The sequence below is a fragment of the Anopheles bellator genome, chromosome 1 (genome assembly GCF_943735745.2).
Source record: "Anopheles bellator chromosome 1, idAnoBellAS_SP24_06.2, whole genome shotgun sequence".
NCBI classification, from domain to species: domain Eukaryota; kingdom Metazoa; phylum Arthropoda; class Insecta; order Diptera; family Culicidae; genus Anopheles; species Anopheles bellator.
Genome location: NC_071285.1, coordinates 135,078 through 156,223, shown reverse-complemented (window position 1 = coordinate 156,223; position 21,146 = coordinate 135,078). Strand labels below are relative to the sequence as shown.

The window sequence follows — 21,146 nt, the reverse complement described above, 5'->3', positions numbered from 1 at the left end:
AGGTCTAAAAATAATCAACAAAGCAAATGACTGATAATCCTCCACAATCAGACGAGAAGGAAGGAAGAGATCACTTTCTGTCCCGTGTGCATCAGTTTACCGTGTGCCGCGGAGTAAGAATGTTGCGTTTCTCAGTACTGTGCACAATCTGGATTACGGCTCTACCATCGATCGTCGCTGAACCATACAAAGGATGGTGGAACTCGGCCGTTTTCTATCAAATCTACCCACGATCTTTTATGGACAGTAACGGCGACGGCATTGGTGATCTGCGGGGTATCATCCAACGACTAGAGTTCCTGCAAGCCAATGCTATCGATGGGTTCTGGCTCTCGCCAATATTTCAGTCACCAATGGCAGACTTCGGGTACGACATATCGGATTACTATGCTATCCAGCCGGAATATGGCACACTGGAGGACTTCGATGCACTAGTGAAAGAGGCAAACGCCCTGGGATTACAGGTAATTTTGGACTTTGTGCCGAACCACACCAGCGACGAGCATGAGTGGTTTAAGAGATCAGAAGCGCGCGATCCCAGTTTCGAAGACTTCTATGTCTGGCATCCTGGTAGAAAGTCGAGTGCGAACGACACTTCCATGCCACTTCCACCCAGCAATTGGGTGAGCTTTTTCCGAGGCAGTGCATGGCAGTGGAGTACAGTGCGGAAGGAGTATTATTTGCATCAATTTTCTGTCAAACAACCGGATCTAAACTATCGCAACCCGGCAGTGGTAGAAGCTATGAAGAATGTAATGCGATTTTGGATGGCTCGAGGAGTAGCCGGATATCGTATAGACGCTGTTCCAACGCTATTTGAAGTGGCTCCGGATGCAGATGGCCAGTATCCAGACGAACCGCTCAGTGGCAACACAAACGATCCCGAAGATCCCGGCTACTTGCTGCACATCTACACTCAAGATCGCAATGAAACGCTTGACATGGTGTACCAGTGGCGAGCCGTGACGGACGAATTTCAGCAACAGAATGGAGGAAGGGAACGCATTATAATGGCCGAAACGTATTCACCGATTGAGATCGTCATGAAGTACTACGGCAACAAATCCACTCCTGGTGCCCAAATTCCGTTCAACTTTCATTTCATTACGGATTTGCACGGAGGCTCGAGTGCCGACGACTTTAAGAATACAATCAACTATTGGATCGATAACATGCCATCCACGATGGACTCCGTTTTTCCAAACTGGGTGGTAAGTGTCTGTCACACTGTGCAAGCAAGTCCCAAGCCAACTCTCTATGTTGTTCAACATTTCGCAGATGGGCAACCATGACCAACACCGCGTGGCCAGTCGTTTTGGAAGTGATATGATAGATTGTATGAACATGATTCTCCTCTCACTACCGGGCGTAAGCGTGACGTATAATGTAAGAGTATGCGTCTTGTGAAACATTCCATCAAACCCTTTCTTCAAGTTTGCACTATTTTTCAGGGCGAAGAAATAGGCATGGAGGATGTGTGGATTTCGTACAATGACACTGTCGATCCGGCAGCGTGTAACGCCGGTCCGGATCGTTATCAGTATACGACGCGTGATCCTGAGCGAACACCATTCCAATGGGACGACTCCAAAGATGCTGGATTCTCCACCGGAAACCACACCTGGCTGCCCGTGTCACCAAACTACACGGTGGTAAACGCTATGCAACAACTTTCAGCACCTACCAGCCATTTGTTGGTGTACCGCAATATGACGACGCTAAAGCGAATGATCAAATATCAGTCACACAGTTTAGTCACGTTTACCGAACGTGATGTGATCATTTTGAGGCAAATCGGAGCGTTTGTGGCATGGAAGCTGTGTTACGTATATACGATCGTTAACATCGGTAACAGTCTCGCTCTAATCGATCTAACTAAAAACGATCCGTTGGAGGCGGCGGAAGGTTTTTATGCAGTGCTTTCTCTATCTTCAAAAAAACGTATATTTGAACCGGTGCCAGTCAACCGTATTGAACTTGATCCGAAGGAATCGGTCGTACTGATTGTTAGAGCTTCCACACTCTACCAAGTAATTCAGATATGAGATTTGGAAACCCAAAGACAAAATATTTTTGAAATCGTACTCCTGTACGGTCATGTTACATGTCAAAAACTTTCAAAATAATCAAATATGAAGTGTTTTTTCGGATTTCTGAATGCAGTTTGATTTCGTTCTATTAAAGGTGAAATTTGAAGGAATTTTATTTGTTTGGATGTTGTTTCACAATTTGATTCCGTTACACGCGACCGCTGAGAAACGCAAGTACTTTTGGGGAACAAAAGCATAAATAAACTAATCCCCCTTCCATCCCAAGCTTCGTTGGCATCGCGTTTGTATCCTTGGTAGTTTATTAAGCCAATCATTTCGATACTGACTTTACGGCACCTTTCAAATAAAAACGAAACAAAACCGTTAAACGAGAAATTAAAAGCCAAATCAAAATCAAAGACATTTGGTCAGTAACAAAATCACCACTTCCTATTGGTTCAACGGACGAATTATTGTGAAATGAAAGCCTTATGAGAAAGGACAACACCAAATACTTGTTATAACTCAAATACATGCTACATCTAGATTGATTTTGTTTGTTCACGCAGTAGCTAACCGTAAGTCCCATGGTTAGATTCAAGAAAAGTTTTTGAACCACGACTTACCGCAGCCCTTAAGGCTCTTGGATTTGGAGGATTTTTTACGTAGTTCCGACCCACCCGAGATCTCGCGACCAGTGTCGGTGGCCATCGCCTCATCAGATTCTACTGCTTGCGTTTTTATAGCTTTTTTCAAGTTGGCAATCTGAAAACCATGCAAAGATAATTTTGGTAAAATGTGTCCGAACATAAGTGCGCCTGGCTGTTGATCGTTACCTCTTGCTCGATTCCTTCTTTATGTTTCACACGCTTCTGCTTTTCAGCATTGGCTCTGTGAATTTGAGCTTCCAGACAGGACAATATCGTTTCACATGAGTCACTCCATTCCTGGAGAGTACCAGCGATCTCCGTCACGTCGCCCGTGCGAATGTCCCGTCCGATGGCGTAGTCTGCCTCAAGCTGTTTGTTTTTCTGGTCAAGCTTTCCGTGCACAACGTCTGCGTAGATGGCTTCGATAATCAAATCCTCTAGCACGCGCACGTTTTTGATGTCCAGCTCCTCCAATAGCTCGCTGTATGGTATACATTTGTTTTTGATGGCCAAAGAAACAATCGTGAGATGTTGCAGCTTCTTGCGCATTCCTGGAGTGAGCTCGATCAGTTCCGATTCATTTTCTAGGTACTGACGGTACGTGCCATAGGCAAACAAGTTTAAAGTATTGTAGTATTTTGCATTGGGACCGTTTTGCAGCTGATAACGAGAGAAGGAGAACATGAGTGATTTTGATTTCAGTATTGCACGCAATGAGTTACCTCTTCTATGTTGGGCATGGCCAATAATTCACCGAAAACGTGAACTCCTGGTGCTTCGAGCACTTGTTTGATAAGCTCTAGGCATGCTGCTCCTTTCACTCCCTTTGCAAGCAACACGTATTGTTCTATGGGGTTATGTGCCGAGTATTGTTGTTGCGGGGAAGATTCACAATCGAAGCTCGACAATTCCGGCGCCATCGTGAAAATAAATTTACAAGAACTGTTTTTCCTATCGCCTTTGATAGCAAACGATAAAAGTAGAAAAACAACCTTTGACAACTGACGCCGAATCAGCTACTCGTTTACAGTAATGCGTTTGGGTTAGGATAAGCAAAAATATCTGCACTTTCGCATTTTGCGTCACATTGAGATGAAATCTTGTAATAACATGATGGTGAATTATGAGAACAATATATTTTGCATTTCATTTTGTTTGTTGTGCTCCATTTATTGCATTTTTCTCTACTTGCATTTTCGAACGTTAAACAGTTCTTTGCCGCGATTGGCAACTTGACATGTCAAACAATCAACGCACGGGAAACGCGTGTAAACAACCTAAAGAAGCAACGAAATCGTGAAAGCGGTAAGTTTAATCTAGAAAATGGAATGAGATTAGAATGCAATCGAATTGCTATCCGTAGAAAATCGTTAACATATTTCCTGCTACAGCTTAAGCTCTCGCATCGAACGTTGCCCCTTTTGAGACAAACCGGAGAGGATGTCGGGAATATTGTTCGAAGACATCTTCAATGTCAAAGATATGGATCCGGAAGGCAAAAAGTTTGACCGTGTGAGTCGCCTGCATTGCGAATCTGAATCGTTCAAAATGGATCTTATATTGGATATTAACTCGTGGCTGTATCCTATGGAGCTAGGTGACAAATTTCGACTCGTTCTAGCAACAACCCTTCACGAAGACGGCACAGCTGGTAAGTTTGACTGAATACGGCGTCCAGGTTTTGATGAACATACCTTTCACAAATAGCCATTGATCCATTTGTAGCAAGTATGGAGTACAATGCTGCTGAAATCGAGGGATCTCGTGCCGATAGTTTCGAGTACGTTATGTTTGGAAAGGTGTACAGGATCGAAGGTGACGACTCTCAAACCGAATCATCTAATCGCCTGTCCGCTTATGTTTCCTTCGGAGGGTTGTTAATGCGGTTACAAGGCGACGCGAACAATTTGCACGGCTTCGAAATTGATCAGAATATGTTTTTGCTTATGAAAAAATTGGCATTCTAGCACTGCTGTTTACACTATATTCTGAAAATAGAAGTTTGACAAATAAATGTGTGTTTATTTTATGCTACGGAGCACTGCTTTTGTCTGAATTTTCGCCCATATTCGACAAACGTATCCAAAGATAAATGTTGAGCGACAAACTAGATACACCGATCAGCACCGCAATTGAAGTAGCTATCAAGCTGCAAAAAATAGCGTTACAATAGAATGAAGCAATCGTATAACGTATGATTTCTCACCATTTCCATGATACGCTACGCGGAAGCACTCTATCCGCGTGGGTTTCCATACCTTCGTCGAGCATTTGTACGTCGAAACTATTGCTTCAGTTTCCAGCCAATGCCAACTGTGTTAAACACACCATGGGTAGATTGAAATAATACCTTCCACAATGTTTACACAATAAAATGGGTTTGTATTTCAATTTAACATTGTACACAGTAAAAATGTTTAATGAGCTTCTGCCTGAGAATACCTTTTGCGTGTAGATTAAGATCAATATATTAGCTTGTGTCCAGTGACACTGAGTCCTGCTGTTTTTTTCCGTTACCAAAACATAGATTTGGTCAATATCTTGTGTATAGAAAAGCCAATAAGATTAAAAGTGTGTAGATGCATTGCATACGAAGCTAGTCATCGTCCAATTTTTTCAATCCATCCTTAATGCTATGTTTAATTTTCGATCCGGCATCTTTGATGGCGTCAGAGGTAGACTCGTCGACGTGAATTACACCGTAATAGATGGCCACAGCTACGGCAATAGCAAAAATAATGCAGCTGGAAAGAGAGAATGATAACCATGTACAATAATTTAGCATAAAGATCCATTTTCTAGTTGAAGCCACTAATTACAGCTCTCTGCGAAAGGGCTTGAGTTAAAGGTTAAAGGAAACTATGAGTCATCGGACACAAATTGTGCGTCTGCTTATTTGCACGCTATTCGCTTCTTCGCGTGACTCAAAGAACAGTGGAATCGGACGGAAGCTTAACTTTTCTTTGTTTCACCAACGATTCGACAGTAATTCAATACAGATTGAAAGATGCTGACGACTTTTAACACACAGCTAATATCAATCACAATTTATGCACGGGAATGGCTGTAGAAAGCAACAGATTGATGGCGAGGATCATTACCAGACAACGATTGTACCGCAGTGACACATTTTACTGTAGCTATGTAACAAAAACTTTCAGCCCTTCTGTACTCAACAATTCACACTAGAAGATTTCCAGCGAAATATTCGGGGGTTTAAGAGAAACCTGTGTTACAGGCAAACGCTAGGCAACACAACGCAAGGCAACACTAACACGCGCTATAATCCAATATAGGTGTAAAAAACTCCCACCCAAGAAACGATCGCCAACTGAGCACGCATTTACAACTCCACTCCTTTCACAAACACTCTCGTAGCTCTGCGCATTCCGCTAATTCCGGTGTTTCGCTAATGCGTGAGAAAATCGGTGTCTAGCTTCGATTTGTTAATTCAAGGTGGCCCTTGAATTCGTTCATTACCCAGGTCCTTTGACCCACATTCACGGCGGAGGCCAATGAGTCACGGAAGGATGTATCAAGTGGGCCAAAGAGGTAAAGCAACATGAAAAAGGGGCTCATACTAAACGCCTCAGCTTCGAACGTACTTTTACTGTGTGTGTTCGACAGTCAATGAATATACATTTTTATTGTTTCAGATGTTTTGGATGGGCGTAGGGAAGTTTGAGTCATGAAAACTCACAATAGCGTGACTAAATGACACAATAGCGTGCATGCTGTACAAATGTTTGGAATAAGTGTATGAGCCAATGAATGACCCGCCTGAATTGGATTTTTAAAATTCGTACTTACCTTCATTACGACTTGTTGATTAAATGTAGCAATTGGCTCGGCATAAGCTTCCGCAGGCTGTTGAGACATTTGGTGAGCAGCTTCAATATCGAGTATTGAGTTTTCCGCGCATTTATGATAGACGATTAAAGCACTTTCATTTGTACGATTTCGTTGACCTTTAGTATAGTAAATCGTTCAATTTAATAGTTAATTACCCGATGTGGGCATGGCATGCGTAACTGTATTATGTTGTTTGGAACTTATTCGAGATTCGAACGATGTCGTTGCAAAGTATTGGGAAGATATATCATTTCCCTACTACCGCCTAGATATAATAGTTTACGGAGCGTTGGAGAACTTGAATTCATGTTTGCCATTGCAGTCAGTGTTTTAGTTAAACTTATCTTTGATACTGTCTTTTATAGAATCGCCAGTTTTGTGGACAAAATCAGAAACATCTGGTGCAGTATCGTCGACATTCAGCAGACCGAAGTAAATTCCCAGAGCAACCGCTATGGCAATCAATATGCCAACAAATAGAAGCGAAATAAAAATGCTCATCGCACACTGGCAGCAGCTGTAGGAAAAGATGACCAGATACACAGGATTAATGGAGATGATCTCGCAAGCATGATCCTTAAATTAATGATGTATGGTAAAATGTGACAACTACATAAAACATGACAAATAAACCAGCATTCAAGAGACATGAACAGGTATTTTCGAATATCATTCACCTAGAAGCTATTCCTAATAATTTAATTCTTTAGCTTTTATGAACGTGGTTTTGCTGATGTGATACAACCCGAATTTATGAGGCGAGTTTTCATTGAGTTGTTAAAAGAAATTAACAAAGAATTTATTTGTTCGACAGCATTAATGGGTTTGCGGAAACGAACCATTGCTATTCATCACTTACCAGCAAACACAAGTTCCAGCAATGCACTTACACATTTTGTTCAAACAGGCACTTTTGTACGGCTGAGAAGAATGTGCAATAAGTTAAAATACTATAGTGATGGAAAATTCGCAGGAACTGTGGTTCAGCGCACACCTTCAGGCCTTTGCACACAGAAATTGTTTCTTTTGAATTATAGAGGCGTTTGGCAGTAATAGCCGATATTTGCCTCTTACACAGAAATTCGTACCTGATATACTAACGTATTATATTAACGTATCAACGTGTTATTATTATTATATTAATTATTATTATATTAACGCAACGTAGCGAACGCAAAAACGCTTTTCTTTTGTCTTTTCTTTTCTCTTTTATTTGACAGCTGTCATATCACGATGTTATAAACCAAGGTGCAATGGACGCTAACGGTTGCTATAACGTTTAAAAAAGGTGGTCAACATGATCCCCGTTATTTTGATGTTAGTTTGAAATACAATAAAGTAATTCTGTTGTAGTCGGGTATAAAAAGACATTAAATATAAAACACTTATATAAAATTTATTTGAATTATTTTTTTCGCAAACAGTATGAGACTGGTGAAATGAATAATAACAATAATAACAATAATAATAATTGCAACAGAAAGAGCCATGTTTTCTTTAATGAAAAAGCCATATTTTCAAACATTCAAAAGGCAAACTTACCGCAGAGCTCTAATTATAGCGGATTTTATGCAGCTGAAACTTGTACGCAATTTTCATAACTTGCGTGCAAGCTCACTTTAATCTAAGTTCATCGGATCAAACAGCTGGTTAAACTAAATTAAAATAAATTAAACGCAACTATAGTTCCATTTATTTTATGCACATATAAATTATTTTTAGTTTATTCATGTTCACTGAATTGATAAGTGAAAAGGCTCCTAAATACCAATTCGTTATTCATTTTCTTTTTCTTTGTAGCGGCTTCTTCAAGATGCCAAACAGAGAAGAAAACTAATTTCCCCTTAAAATATTCACTACTTTACCATTTGTTTTACACTATATGTGTATTACACTATCGCGAGCTATCAGTATTAAACGGTGGCGACAATTTGTGATTGGACACACCATGCAACGCGAGGTTGGATGTATTGGTTGCAGATATTCAGGGACGGACCTATATATAAATCTGTCGCTGGCAAATGGACTTCACTTTAAAAGAAATCACAGTGCCGACTTCACTTCAGTCAAGCCTTTTCCGTTTCTAGTTTTGCAACATGGTTCACGCAGTAAGCATCCTAAACGGCCTGTAAGGTAAAATGGACACGGTAACATTCGTTTGCTTTTGTTCCTCTAGGCGCTTGCACCTCCCCAGAACAGCGTACAGAAGCTGGAAGAAGTTCAACATCAGCCTCTGCCTCTGCATGATGTGCGCACGCCATTTGAAACGGCCACCTTCGGCATGGGTTGTTTCTGGGGATGTGATTCCCTGTTTGGCGCCACGAAAGGGGTACTGCGAACTCGTGTCGGCTACGCTGGCGGTACAACCGAGGCTCCAACATACAAAAAAATGTAAGTACGCTCATCTTCAAAATGTGGAGAGCAATGTTACTGAGAAAAGAATCATCTAATGACGCAGGGGTGACCATACGGAGGTGATTGCAATCGATTACGATCCGAAACAAATTACGTACAAAGATCTATTGAAGTTGTTCTGGAACAACCACGAGTACGGAATAACCGCACGCATGAAGCGGCAGTATGCCAGTTTAATCTTGTTCCACAATGAGGAGCAGCGGGAAATCGCCGAAGCAAGTCTAGCGCATGAGCAAATCCATCGGACTCCGGAGGAGAAAATTATCACCGAAGTTGTGCCTGCCGGACCCTTTTATCCCGCTGAAAAGTGAGTATAGGAAAAAGTAGTAAATCAAGGTGGCGCTTCAAGGCGCACTTACGACGCTAAGTCAAGTTCAATACGAGCCACTTTGAGATGTCGTTGTGAGTTGAGAGATGTGATGCGTTTCTATGGTAACGGAGAGATCCATATTAAACAAGTCTCGGCGATCGTTCCAAGCAGAAGCGCGATCTCGCTCTAACCCGCCGATGTTATACAATTTGTTTGTAATATTATGATGCTGAGGAATGTTGTGATTTAATTGAGGAATTGTGCGATTTTCTTCCCTGGATCAGCTATCATCAAAAGTACCGGTTGCAGGGTCACGTCGATCTGGCCAAATCGATTGGGCTGACCTCGGATCTATTGCTAACATCACATGTTGCCGCGCGTTTAAATGGATACCTGATCGGCGTTGGAGGACTAGAGCAATTTGAATCGGAGGCTGATCTTCTAGGGCTAAGTAAAGATCACGTGCAATATGTCCGTGAATACGTCATCCAGAACGAGGGTGGTGGCATTTTTTGCTGAGGCATGGAGGCGGGATCCTGATGTTGACTCTATGAAGTACAAACACCATTCTTCGGGAAGCCATCGATAGAGTGCAAGATTGATAATGTTTTCATAAAATGTTGTGATTTAAATGTTGATACGCAAAACAAGAATTCTTAAGTTTGTGATTGTGTAAGAAATGTACGTCTCTAATATTGAGACTATTGGTGATAGATTATAGTAATTGTTTTCATGTAGAAATAAATTGACCTAATAATGTACCGTTTTTCTTTACCTCTTTTGCTAAACAATTAGATTCAAGAGCACAGTTTCTTTGAACTGGATTTTAGAACCCAATAAAAATATACAAAATGCATGAATTACAAAAAAAAACTTAATGTATTAAGCTAGAAGCGTATAGATAGGATGTTTTCGATTACTCGCTGTACACCAAGCGATGAATGTCTCAACTATCCATATCGAATAATATCGTCCTTCGAGATTGCCCCTAAATATTTTAGACGTTTAAAATCTTAGTCGGTAAATAATGGGAATGGGAACAATGTAACTGTAATGCTTATCCGTAGGGATCGTCCGTCTGCTGTGCACCGATTAATCGGTTTTTATGTGAAAGAAGTCAGCTCGAACCCTACCAATTCATCAACTTGAGTACAAAACATGAAGTTTGCGTTTAATACGGTTTAATCTTTTCATTCTAATACTAATGAATAATAATACTGTAAAATAAACAATTTAGCCTTGAAAAAACCATTCGTAAAGGTTACTATTAGTTTCCCCACAATACATTTTTTCCAAATATTTTTTTGCAAACGTTATACTTTTGCTCTGGGACTGAACTGTTACTGTTTATGATGTAGATTAAATTAAACGAAACCTTTTGGTTCGTATTAGCAAAAGACGTTCGGTCGGATTGGTCGAGCTTAATTATTAATAATTAATTCGTAATTTTACGAAACTAATCTTTGTGAAAGCGTGATTCTTGAGATCTTAGTGAAGATTTGCTTAAAAATAAGATGATTTGCAAAATGTCTTCAATCGTGCAAGTGGAAGAGGTTATCGGGTCTGAACGTGCGCATTTTTGTGTCCGTGGGCTGAGTCCATTGCTTTCGTTGTGTGCATTAGTACCGCACTCACACTTCGCAAAGAAACTGGTGTGTGCAGGTTTGAAAAAATCAGTTTGCGGTGTGTGCTCTTAGCGAGGAATTAAAGCGATATTTTTGCGTGTTCACGACTGGACGTGTGTATTAGTAGGACGCGAAATAAAGTTAACATTGTAACAAGAACATCAAGAAACAGGAAGAGAAATATGAAATCAGACACACTCTTCAGGCGATTCATGGCAATCCCAAGTCTACAAGATATGATTATGCAAAGCAACGCAAGATAAAGTATTCGGGAGAATGAAGATACATAATTACGTTGATTGCGTTGTTTTTAATTCGACTACGAACCACGCTATCGAGTCATTCACCTTGCATTCGTTGCTTCATTCAAAAATGGCCAGCGATAACTCACGGATTCAGAATGCCTTGAACAATGAATTTCAGTGCCAGTAAATCGATCGCGCGTGCGCAGATGCCGGCGGGACGATCGCGGCTAGCGACTAGACACGGTAAATCGAGATGATGACTCGGAAAGCGATTCCTAAACGTGATGATAACAGCCTGCGTCGCTGTGGCCGAGCAAAATTTATTTCATTCAAAATATTTTGTCTTAATCGATTTCGTTGGGTGCTAGTTGTCATAATTTTAAAAAAGTGAACTTTTTCAATTCAGCTCATCATGAGCTATCTGTTGGCGTTAAAAAACCTACTAACTAAATTAGTTGAAAAATTTCTTTCGTTCGAGACGAGATGATTTGAAACAAGAGACCATTTTGGAACAGAAAATTTGCCAAAACTAAATATTTTGAAACCAAGTGTTTAAATGTATATTCAGGTAAAATAATTTGGTAAGGGTAACAATAAACTCGGGGAAGTGGAAACGTGTAACATCCTGAACTAGTCAAAGTAGTTTTATGCAAAACTGATGGATAAATCTAACTGAAAATCAACCGAGAAATAAATTTTAAATGATATCAGCGCTTCCACTGATTGGCGTTTCGCGACCTAGTCGGCGACCAATGAAGCTTTTTGTTTTGATTCATCAGTACAAGAGCAAGTGGCGAGGAAAGTTGAGTCAAGGTAGAAAGTGTCGAAGAAACTTCGACAGGTTCTGGTGATACTTTTATGTGCAAGCTTTAATGGTCAATGTGAAAAGTTCTTATGAACAACAAAACTCGTTGTTGCCATTTAGTTTAGATTTTAATTTTTTTGGAGTCCCACAAACAATTAGAGCAGAATAAATGAGCAAATACAACGAGCAGAAAAATAAATTAGAAGGGTTCATCCGCAAATAATAAGGAAGTCGACACATTAAATTAAGTTCTTGTCGCGTGTGTTCTATTGATGAAAAGTATTTTTTTGCTCATTCCAAATATATAAGGATGAAAATAAATGATTAAAACATATCGACTAAATTTAAATTTCCAATAAAGTTTGAATGAAACGTCGGTCCTTCCTTTCCTTCAACACGCTTATTTTGATTCATATCGACATGATTTCAATTCAACACACATTTTTCAATTGATTTCAATTGATTGGCACACACACATATAAGCCACGTTTTGTATGAAAACCTAAAGAAGAGGGGGATTAAAAAGATTTTTTGTGTTTTTGTCCAGTAACTTGCATGCAAGTAGGGGCATCAATTTTATAGTTCCATAATTCTCTCCTTCACGGAATAATAAACAAGGAACAAAACGGAAAGAAACCAAGATACTCGCTATAACAGGCGAAAACATGAATAATAAAAAGCAATGAGACCATTTTGCTCTGTTTAATAAAGTCTATAGGCAAAACCTTCGACCAATGGAAGTTTTACTTAGTGCAAATAAGTTGTTGTATCTTGTTTGGTTCGAATTTAAGGCGGCTGAGCCGTAAAATGAAATCAAGAAGAAACATTTGTATCTTGATTTCCTTCACATTATCCGTCACGTAGAATCCTGGAACGCCTGCTTTCTCCAGAGTCGATTGCTGGTCTTTTACCTTTTGATCCAAATGTAGCACTAGCTTCATGTCCGTTTCTTTCATGTTCTTCCCGTGTTTTATCTTCATTAGGGCAATTATGTGTTGCAGTTCTTCAGGATCTTGGATTTTGGCCTCCCACTGCTTTACTTCCACTGTGAGTTAGAAAAATGCTCGATTCGTAACGCCCAATGTATGTTAGTAGTTTGGCGCAACACTTACATTGATGATCATTTTCTACTTTTTCTCGCACTTGCATTAAATGCGCTTCGGTGACGTGCTGTATTTCCATGAGTCCTTTGGCGATTTCAAAGATGGTATCGTTTAGCAACGTATTTGCCAACCCAGCGAGTAACTCGAAGGAAATTCGCATTTGGTATTGCCTTTGGAAAAGAGTAGACGAATAAGAAACTACGCTTCTTGTGCGTTACCTCAACCGCGACTTACTCTGGTAAGTTTGTGTGCATCTTTTTAAGATTTTCCAACAAGAAATAAAGCTTCCGCTGCAGGTACTCTTGATTTTGGTATGGATCAATTGTGTGTGCAGCCGATGATTCTTCCGAAAGCGAATCTTGGGGGATAATTTCGCGTTCCTCTAGTTCGCTGGCCATTCTACGGTTTCACAAATCGCAAACAAAGCAAAACTGTAAACAAAAAATGACGTTTTCCGAATCGCACAGATGCACAAACCACGTGGTATAAAACTATGGTATAATATGGTATAACGTGGTATAATGCAATATACCATTATAGATTAAAATTTTCAAACAGCGCTCATTTTCTCACTTCACAAGGATTTAGTTGTTTCCACTCCTCTGGGAAGGAGCCTGTTTCAAGAAGCCGTCCGAATAGGCTGGATGCAGGAAGATTAGGCGAGGTACATGGACGGATAGGTATACAAAGGCTAGTGTTTAAATATGCCAATAATTTACACAGGTATATTATTGACCTGTTTACAGGCAAAAGCAGTAGCGCGTTCGGTTTTTAGCTCTGGTTCTAGGTAAAAGGACATTATATGTTGTGACATTTGTTTCAGAATGCCTTTACATAAGGGAGAGAAGGGTACCTGACAAACCGGCCTTTTACCGCATTTGGTTGTTGCCCACTTTGCCCAGAACCCACAACCCGCATTCTTCATCAAGCTTCTGTAGCATTAGCAGGTTCAGGCCGACGTATCCAAGCAACCGTTCGAGATTACCGTCACAGCAGTTATCCAGAAATAACGTGCAGCATGGAAATTATCGATTGTATTAGTGCCATTGTAGTATCTCTGGTGATAAAAATTTCTTGGACTTTGCAACAAACTATGGAATCATTACACGATCGTCGTTCGATAAGCAATAGCAGTCTATATAGTTCTGCTCACTCAGCGAATCAAGTGATTAATGGAAACGACCATGATTTAATTTTGGATCAGTCAAGTGCTCTAGTCGAGTTTGAGAAGGAATTGGACGAACAAAACGATAACGCTTGTCTACCAGTCACATCGACTCCTTTGTCTCGCAATGTTAGTAGTGGTAGTGAAACGATGTCGATAAACTATTCCCGCATCTATCCACCAACAGAAGCCGAAAAGCAAGCTCATCAGTTTCAAATATCACCAGCCACTACCCCGGACTTGCCGAACGAATTCGGCCATTTAGATAACCCCAGCGAAGCCGATGGAAACGTAATTCAAACATTGTATTCCACAGAAAAACTTTCGCCAGAAACAGACAAAAAGTATCGTAAAATGCAGCAAGCTTTCGACACGAAAAGGCACCAAAATCGAAGGTTAAACCAAAGAAAGCTTATCAGACTGTAGAAGCAAGCATATCCAATTTTCCTAACTTATTCAAATGTGACAATGTACACCTCCCCATTATATTTGAATAAAAACAAAATACTAAACAATGAATTGTAGATTCGTTCCGGGTTTATGGGAATTCGTTTATCGGATTATGTTTTGCGTTATAAAACTATAAACAATATGATTTGAAACTGAACATTTGAAAACGGATGAAAATTTGACACCGCCAATTTGACAGCAGCTGTCATTCATGTTTTGCCGGTGAATCAAACGACAAATGATTGCATAATCGAAGTGAGTTGGTTGACTCGGGTTTGGTTAATGTTATTTCATTTTAGCGTAAATCTGAACTTATCGTACGGATCGTATTGATTACAAAATGTACACGGTTTCCAAGGGTCCTAGTAAGTTAGTTGCGAAAACCCGACGAGGTAAGATGAAGTTGAAATATGGAATTGTTTGTGATAGACTGTGAATGAATGACCAATGTTGTGCAATGTGTGAACAATTGCGCAATTTACGAACGGATTTCATTTATGTTTCGTTACCACAGGAATTCCACAAAATTATGAAAAATATGAACTTTTGCGAGATTTAGGCCGGAAGACAAATGGTGAAAGTGAACTCAGGTGAGTGGTGTACTGGCTCGATAAAGTTTACATAACGAATACCACGATATGTAGTTTGCGGAGTGAGGTTTAAATCGTAAAACGACCTATCAGAAACATTAAAGAGTGGAGTCTCTCAGAAAGTACTTTGCTTTACGTTCCTAGGTCAAACTGTATTGTAGGTATCATCTGACATTTACACACCACAATCTAGCATTATGTAACAGGCTGGAAAGAAGCATATACATTTCATGTAGAATAATTATACTCAGTTGAAAAACTATGAATAAGTGAGAAATATATTACAAAAGAAACGCATTGGACAGTTTGTGTTGAGAACACCGATCGATAGTGATAATTTAAACGCACGGCGCCGCGTGTTTCGGACGCCGGCCGCGTAGCGAATGTTTTATAAAAAACCTCCAGCCTTAAACTAGATATGAATTCCACGTGCTGCTCTGTCGAAGCCTGCTTTGCTTGGAAATGTTTTCAGTTGTTACAGTGCTTAGCTTACGTGGTTATTGAAATATATAAAAGTAACTAGTGTGCTACGTTTGAGGCCTCCTGCTTTTTATTTCCAAAAGTTACCAAAAGGTCACACCATCATCGAATCATCGATTGATTGTACGTTAAACTATTCAATTGAGCGGCTCTGATCAACCTTTTTCTACCGCATATATTTCATGCTACAAAGTTCATCAAAAACAAGGAAGCATTTGAAAATCATAACCAAATGATAAGGTACTGTTAGATGCAATGAAGCCGGCGCAAAACGGACAGCATAGTGTTTCTCGTTCGAATATGATGAGATTTATGTGTTTATTTCAATGAGACTAGCTTAAACACTGGAAATAATGTATATACGTATCCATTGCATTGGATTTTGTAAGATACTGCGATTGATGTAGAATTCAACGGTGCTCATCTTATGATCCAATCTGCATAATTTATATTCAATTCGTTCTGTTCATTCGGCGAAGGACTTTTTGTTGAGTGTTCGGGTTTATTGTAAGCATTCATATCTCATCACTAGAAGATTTTAAATGGTTCCTATGTTTCTGATTTAATGGAACAGTGCTGACTGTGAATGCAGATTTTTCTGTTGTTATCTGTTAAGTAAATTTAACCATGCTATAGAGATAAAAAGAAGAGAGATAAGATGTTATTTTGGAAGTAATGCGCTAGTAATAGAGTAACGCTAACGTACTGCAGTGATCTTATCTCTTAGAGAAATAAATAATTGATGTTACTTCAGATGGCTATTCGCTAGCAAACAATAGACAGGTTGGGCGTTCCTAGCTACGTGGTTTTAATCTTTTTTGGTCCGTCTTTTGCCGGTTTACAGTGTGCCACGGCCTGTCTTTCAATTATCGAAGAAATCGGCAGCAGCTCAGTATCTCAGGACACAGCAGCGACAGCAGGAGCAATTTGAGCAGGAGAAACTGAGCCCACAGCACGAAGAGCTGATCAAATATATAAATGATTGTAAGTACTCCATGCTAAAGAATCGTTGGAAATATTTATCAATCGGTTGAATCGGATCGGTGGTTTACGATGGTCTTAAACGGGTTTGCGTCAAAGAAATAGACAAAATTGTTTGCAGAAATTTTTTCTATTTGTTTTTGTTTTCATAGTTTTTGTACTTTTTTATTGTAGCTTGGAATATGGTAGTAGCATCAAATCCTTACGATACGCCCGGCTCACCGGACAGTACTGGTAAGCGTACCGAAGCGAAAAACGGGTCTATCTAAGGAAGGGTTATTGAACAATCGTTTCAATTCCAGGGTCAAACTGCTCATTATCATCCAACAGCAGTACATCGTCCTCCTCGAGTACATCGACAGTATATTACAATGAACCTCCAAGCCCGCTGTTGGTAGATTTCAAACCTTTTGACCTCGAGAATTGGTGGGGGAAAAGAATATTCAATAACATCACGAAAAGTCTGTGAAACCCTTCTTTTAGTCATTTGATCATGTAGTGTAAGCGATTGAAAGAGTAGTAAAAGTAAAACTGAACGCTAGCGTGCTGTGACGAGCGATGTTTCTTTCAAGGACCGTTATCTGTAAAAGGTTTGATCTTGAAGGGTTCACTCAATAGAATATATGTCTGATATGCATACATGTGTACGAAAGATTGGACGCAAGCAATGTTGGTCATAATAATACCAAGTAGAAAACAGGTAGAAATGCTGGAAACATTTGCCTTCTCTTCTGTAAATTTGATTGATCAATTTTCGCGATGTTTGTTTGCCTAGTGCCTTTGTCATATTATCTACAGTCTACATCACTGTTCTGAAGAAAGGGATTTTACGTCCTTTTCCATCCACTGTGTTATGTATCATGATCGTGGATATTTGTGTATGTAGTGCCATGCGCCGGACCTCTTATTCAGACTCGGGTATCAAAATTATCCCCACTTTACCGTCAACAATTGCTCGTTGCACTCCAATTTCTCAATCGTTAAAACCATTTTGTTGCTCCTGGCAAAGAGCTTCCTTCAGTTGTTTTCATTAGGAATGGAGAATGTTGCTGCAAGATTCAGGCAAAATAAGGTTGAAACGAACTGAAAGAGAAGATATGGAGTTTCTCTTCTTTACGCGATGTGATAGCTGGCAACTAACGGTAGTTTTATTAGTAATCACTAGATGTCATCCAATGAAGAAACAACAGGACATACCAAGGCGCCACACCGAAACCTACAAAGACACAAAATGGTTCAAATCCGTTTGCGTATTTCTATATATAATGTATGGCATAACGGGAGGAGATTTAAAATCAGAATTGTTATGTTAATCGATTAGTTTTCAATTCAAACAGGGTTGGTAGTTTATCAAGTGATTAACTGACTTACAAAAAAGGCAAACAAATATGAACCATTAAAAACGAAACTGAAGCTAATCATTTTATACATTAGTGCAATTAATGATATTGATCAGCATAAACGAAAGAAATCAAAACAATTGTTAGGTTTGTGGTAAGTGGTGCGATAATTTTATTCTCCTTTGATGTGCGTGAATAGCTCTTCCATTAGCTCCAGCAGATGAGCTTTGTATGTTCGGTCAGCCTGAAAAGCTTCAACACAAATCGATATTTTTGGTTCCGGCATAAAACCGGCGGTTAGCTCTGAATGATTGAAAACCTTTTCCAAGAATTCTTGTGGTAGTGTTACTTCTCCGCTGATCATAACAGAATGTATAAGTCCGGCTAGTTTGTAATGCTTGCAGCATTCGAAGAAATCGTTCAGAGAATAAATTTTATGAACATCGACATTGTTCAGTTCCAATACTTTAGCAAAACTACTGTAATAAGAGGCTAACAACGTTTTTTCGTGTTTTTTGCGATAAACTGCACTTGTTGTTAGATAAAGAAGCAAATTTATATCATATCCAAGTGGCACGTAACGAGACATCTGGAAGTCCACTAGAACGCAGTCGTTGGAATCTCCTTGGGCATTAGTCTTGAACATTAAGTTGTTGCACCAAAGGTCGCCGTGGTTTAGGCAGTTTCTGAACCGTTTGCATGGTACAACGTACTGATAGATGGTTCGGATCAGGGTTGGCAATTTGGTTATGATCGCTTCTTTCCGCTCTGCCGACCATCGTTTCTCCAGTTTAACTAGGTTTATATAGAGTTTAATAACGTTGTCAACATCTTTGGTTCGCGTGCTTGTCGTGCTGTTGATCCATGCATTTTCTTTTAGAATAGTGGGAAATAACTCAACAAGCGATTTTCCGCGTTTTTCTTCGAGAACTATCGAACTTGCATGTAAGCAAGCTAGCGTTTGTAGTGCTTGCCGCAAGGAACAATCATCCAAAAGGCCACTTTCGCCTTTTATCACCCCGTATCCGTCGTTTTTCAGGTTTTGCATAACAAGCAATTTGTTGGCACGGGCGAAATGAACTCTTGGTGCAATTTTTCGCCATGGACAATATTCTTGCAGCGGTCTAAGGATGTCCTGAAGTACACTAGTTTCCTTTGGGAAGCTTCCAATTTCGTCGAGGTATAGTGCTAACTGAGGATTGTTGATGGGTAAACACTTGACGAAAAAATTCAACTCTGCTGTTGGGTTTCCCGACGTTTGGAACTTCACTTTGAGCGAGTAATGATCGGCCAAAAAGCCATCTGGACATGCGCTGAATGGTTCCAGTGTCACATGTATCACATCGAACGAATTTTCACTCATTACTCCTGCTCCTGCGAACGTGAGATGCTCTTCGATGATTTTTCGTAAGTTTTCTTCCGCAAGTCCTATTTGATTTATTAATGGCATTGCGTTTGGCGTGTAAATGGATGAATATAATTGGAAAATGACTTTGTTCAAGAACAGAGTGTTGACCGATTCGTAACTAAGATATTTTCATACCAATCGAGTGGTTAGACAAAGCTCAAGATTTTATATAGCACAGCACAGCACAGCAAGGGAAAGATTATTTGATATCAAAACAAAAGAAAACGAAGCAAAGGGCTTAGAAACATTATTATCCCTTTACCCAGATGGTAGCGCAGTGTAAATTTTACTATAAATTATCAGCAAAATCGCTAAATACACATTCACAGAGCGAAGTTGAAAAATTTATTAGGCATTTATCAGTCACTTGGACATGCTTGCAGAAGATTGTGAGTTTCGTTCGTTTCATTCCTTGTTAGGCTTATCAGGAATAATGAGATTTGGTAAGTGTTGCTGCAGTCCAAGCCAGAACAACTTAACAACAGTAACGCGACAGAACATTTCCTTCCCAAACACCGAATTACATATTAAATTACACCGAACTGATTTATATAGCAAATTTTTGGATTGGAACGCTGTTAAGGTAAAGTCTCAGTACTTTCTCTGCTGCCAATAGCCTGCTGCCAATAGTGCTCATTCGTCCGTTCATTAGCTCCATAACGAAACTGCTCGGTGTGTCGCAGGGCAGCAACCAAAACATTCCAGCTTCGACCGCCCCTCGGAAGACCCGGCAGTAAAGTCATTTTGTCTGCCAAAACGAAAAAAAACCAAGTGATAATCCCGATTTGTCATCGTGTAACGACAAAAAAATACTTACCCTGCGATGAGCCGTAAGCGTTTCCCGGTGGCCAGAACAGTGCAATCGTGAGTAACCGGAAGCTAGTTGATTCTATCATTGGAGTATATTCAATGATTGACTCTGAACATGACGGATCAATTTCGATAACCTCTGGCTACGGTTGGCTTATCACTTGAACGTATACTTCGTAGCCCGACATATCGTTTTCTGGAGGGTGTTTGGTTCGACTTTTTGGGCACATTCGCACTTTCCGTTTCGATCACGGTTAGGATGGGATGCAGGTTTCCATATGCAGCTTTTTCATGCTGGTCTACGATAAGTTAGCATATGGAGGTTCGTCACCTGGTACCGGGCCTTGATCCGTCCCCACATGCAAGGTGGGGTTTTCCGTATTTTGTGTGGCACAAGTCGTCGGTAGAATCGAATAGAATTCATTCAACAATGCGATTGATCGATTCCTCGCTCGAATACAATCTAAATAGGATTGGTACAACGGATCGCGTGCATCTAATTCCTGTAAAGCCAAGGGGTTAGTAGTAGGGTCAGGAAAAACCAGTTCATATTTTTCCCATGAATCTTCATCGAAATCGATGGGCCAGTTTCGCGACGGACTGGGTTTGGTTTGCGCGCCATGCCTGTTCGGTGGTGGTGGGGAAACAGAAGAATTTGCATGTGATTGCGGTGACTGGGTTGTTTCAAGATTCGGTTCGTTATTCGGTAGTGTGAAATAACTGCGAGGTTTACCGCAAACTTTGTTAACTTCCGTGTTCGCTGCGGCAATATTACTTACTACTGGGCTCACTTGAGATGTAGACTCATTCCTTGGTCTATTTTCCTGTGCGTTCCTTGCTGGGCTCTGGAAATTGAGGCGGCGATCGACGGTTGATGTTGCTTTGGG

The 21,146-nt window shown here is 40.2% G+C and overlaps 7 protein-coding genes across 11 annotated transcripts; 4 read left to right on the top strand and 3 right to left on the bottom strand.

Annotated features, from left to right (window-relative positions):
* Positions 1–113: 113 nt before the first annotated feature.
* LOC131206044 (maltase A1-like) lies at positions 114–2,589 on the top strand. 2 transcript variants are annotated; one of them, XM_058198417.1, is made up of 4 exons: positions 114–1,211; positions 1,279–1,386; positions 1,452–1,775; positions 1,818–2,589. In XM_058198417.1, the coding sequence occupies exons 1-4, from the start codon at positions 120–122 to the stop codon at positions 2,043–2,045; spliced, it is 1,752 nt and encodes a 583-aa protein (XP_058054400.1). In that variant the 5' UTR covers positions 114–119; the 3' UTR covers positions 2,046–2,589. The 2 variants fall into 2 exon arrangements, with proteins under 2 accessions (XP_058054400.1, XP_058054399.1); XM_058198416.1 differs by having other exon boundaries at positions 1,452–2,586.
* On the bottom strand, positions 2,185–7,725 carry LOC131206045 (COP9 signalosome complex subunit 7). Of its 2 annotated transcripts, XM_058198420.1 has the most exons (7): positions 7,527–7,725; positions 7,392–7,453; positions 6,816–7,049; positions 3,403–3,527; positions 2,867–3,340; positions 2,657–2,795; positions 2,185–2,387 (listed from the first exon to the last, which is right to left on the bottom strand). In XM_058198420.1, exons 3-7 carry the CDS (start codon positions 6,847–6,849, stop codon positions 2,362–2,364), a joined length of 798 nt encoding a protein of 265 aa, XP_058054403.1. In that variant the 5' UTR covers positions 6,850–7,049; positions 7,392–7,453; positions 7,527–7,725; the 3' UTR covers positions 2,185–2,361. The 2 variants fall into 2 exon arrangements, with proteins under 2 accessions (XP_058054403.1, XP_058054402.1); XM_058198419.1 differs by lacking the exons at positions 6,816–7,049; positions 7,392–7,453; positions 7,527–7,725 and having other exon boundaries at positions 3,403–3,639.
* LOC131206046 (DNA-directed RNA polymerases I, II, and III subunit RPABC3) lies at positions 3,923–4,718 on the top strand. Of its 2 annotated transcripts, none has more exons than XM_058198422.1 (3): positions 3,923–3,985; positions 4,072–4,331; positions 4,406–4,718. In XM_058198422.1, the coding sequence occupies exons 2-3, from the start codon at positions 4,121–4,123 to the stop codon at positions 4,645–4,647; spliced, it is 453 nt and encodes a 150-aa protein (XP_058054405.1). In that variant the 5' UTR covers positions 3,923–3,985; positions 4,072–4,120; the 3' UTR covers positions 4,648–4,718. The 2 variants fall into 2 exon arrangements, with proteins under 2 accessions (XP_058054405.1, XP_058054404.1); XM_058198421.1 differs by having other exon boundaries at positions 3,945–3,985; positions 4,044–4,331.
* An 846-nt stretch (positions 7,726–8,571) lies between the features above and the next one.
* Positions 8,572–10,105, top strand: LOC131216840 (peptide methionine sulfoxide reductase). The gene is made up of 4 exons (XM_058211430.1): positions 8,572–8,640; positions 8,709–8,923; positions 8,991–9,254; positions 9,542–10,105. Exons 1-4 carry the CDS (start codon positions 8,629–8,631, stop codon positions 9,774–9,776), a joined length of 726 nt encoding a protein of 241 aa, XP_058067413.1. The 5' UTR covers positions 8,572–8,628; the 3' UTR covers positions 9,777–10,105.
* A 1,585-nt stretch (positions 10,106–11,690) lies between these two features.
* Positions 11,691–13,444, bottom strand: LOC131214950 (gonadal protein gdl). Of its 2 annotated transcripts, XM_058209301.1 has the most exons (4): positions 13,270–13,444; positions 13,045–13,205; positions 12,844–12,977; positions 11,691–12,434 (listed from the first exon to the last, which is right to left on the bottom strand). In XM_058209301.1, exons 1-4 carry the CDS (start codon positions 13,431–13,433, stop codon positions 12,378–12,380), a joined length of 516 nt encoding a protein of 171 aa, XP_058065284.1. In that variant the 5' UTR covers positions 13,434–13,444; the 3' UTR covers positions 11,691–12,377. The 2 variants fall into 2 exon arrangements, with proteins under 2 accessions (XP_058065284.1, XP_058065283.1); XM_058209300.1 differs by having other exon boundaries at positions 11,691–12,977.
* A 1,451-nt stretch (positions 13,445–14,895) lies between these two features.
* Positions 14,896–19,255, top strand: LOC131205655 (MAPK regulated corepressor interacting protein 2). The gene is made up of 5 exons (XM_058197848.1): positions 14,896–15,042; positions 15,165–15,240; positions 16,565–16,704; positions 16,876–16,935; positions 17,004–19,255. The coding sequence occupies exons 1-5, from the start codon at positions 14,991–14,993 to the stop codon at positions 17,168–17,170; spliced, it is 495 nt and encodes a 164-aa protein (XP_058053831.1). The 5' UTR covers positions 14,896–14,990; the 3' UTR covers positions 17,171–19,255.
* Positions 18,164–19,577, bottom strand: LOC131205652 (uncharacterized). The gene has a single exon (XM_058197841.1). It carries the CDS (start codon positions 19,489–19,491, stop codon positions 18,214–18,216), a length of 1,278 nt encoding a protein of 425 aa, XP_058053824.1. The 5' UTR covers positions 19,492–19,577; the 3' UTR covers positions 18,164–18,213.
* Positions 19,578–21,146: the final 1,569 nt, after the last annotated feature.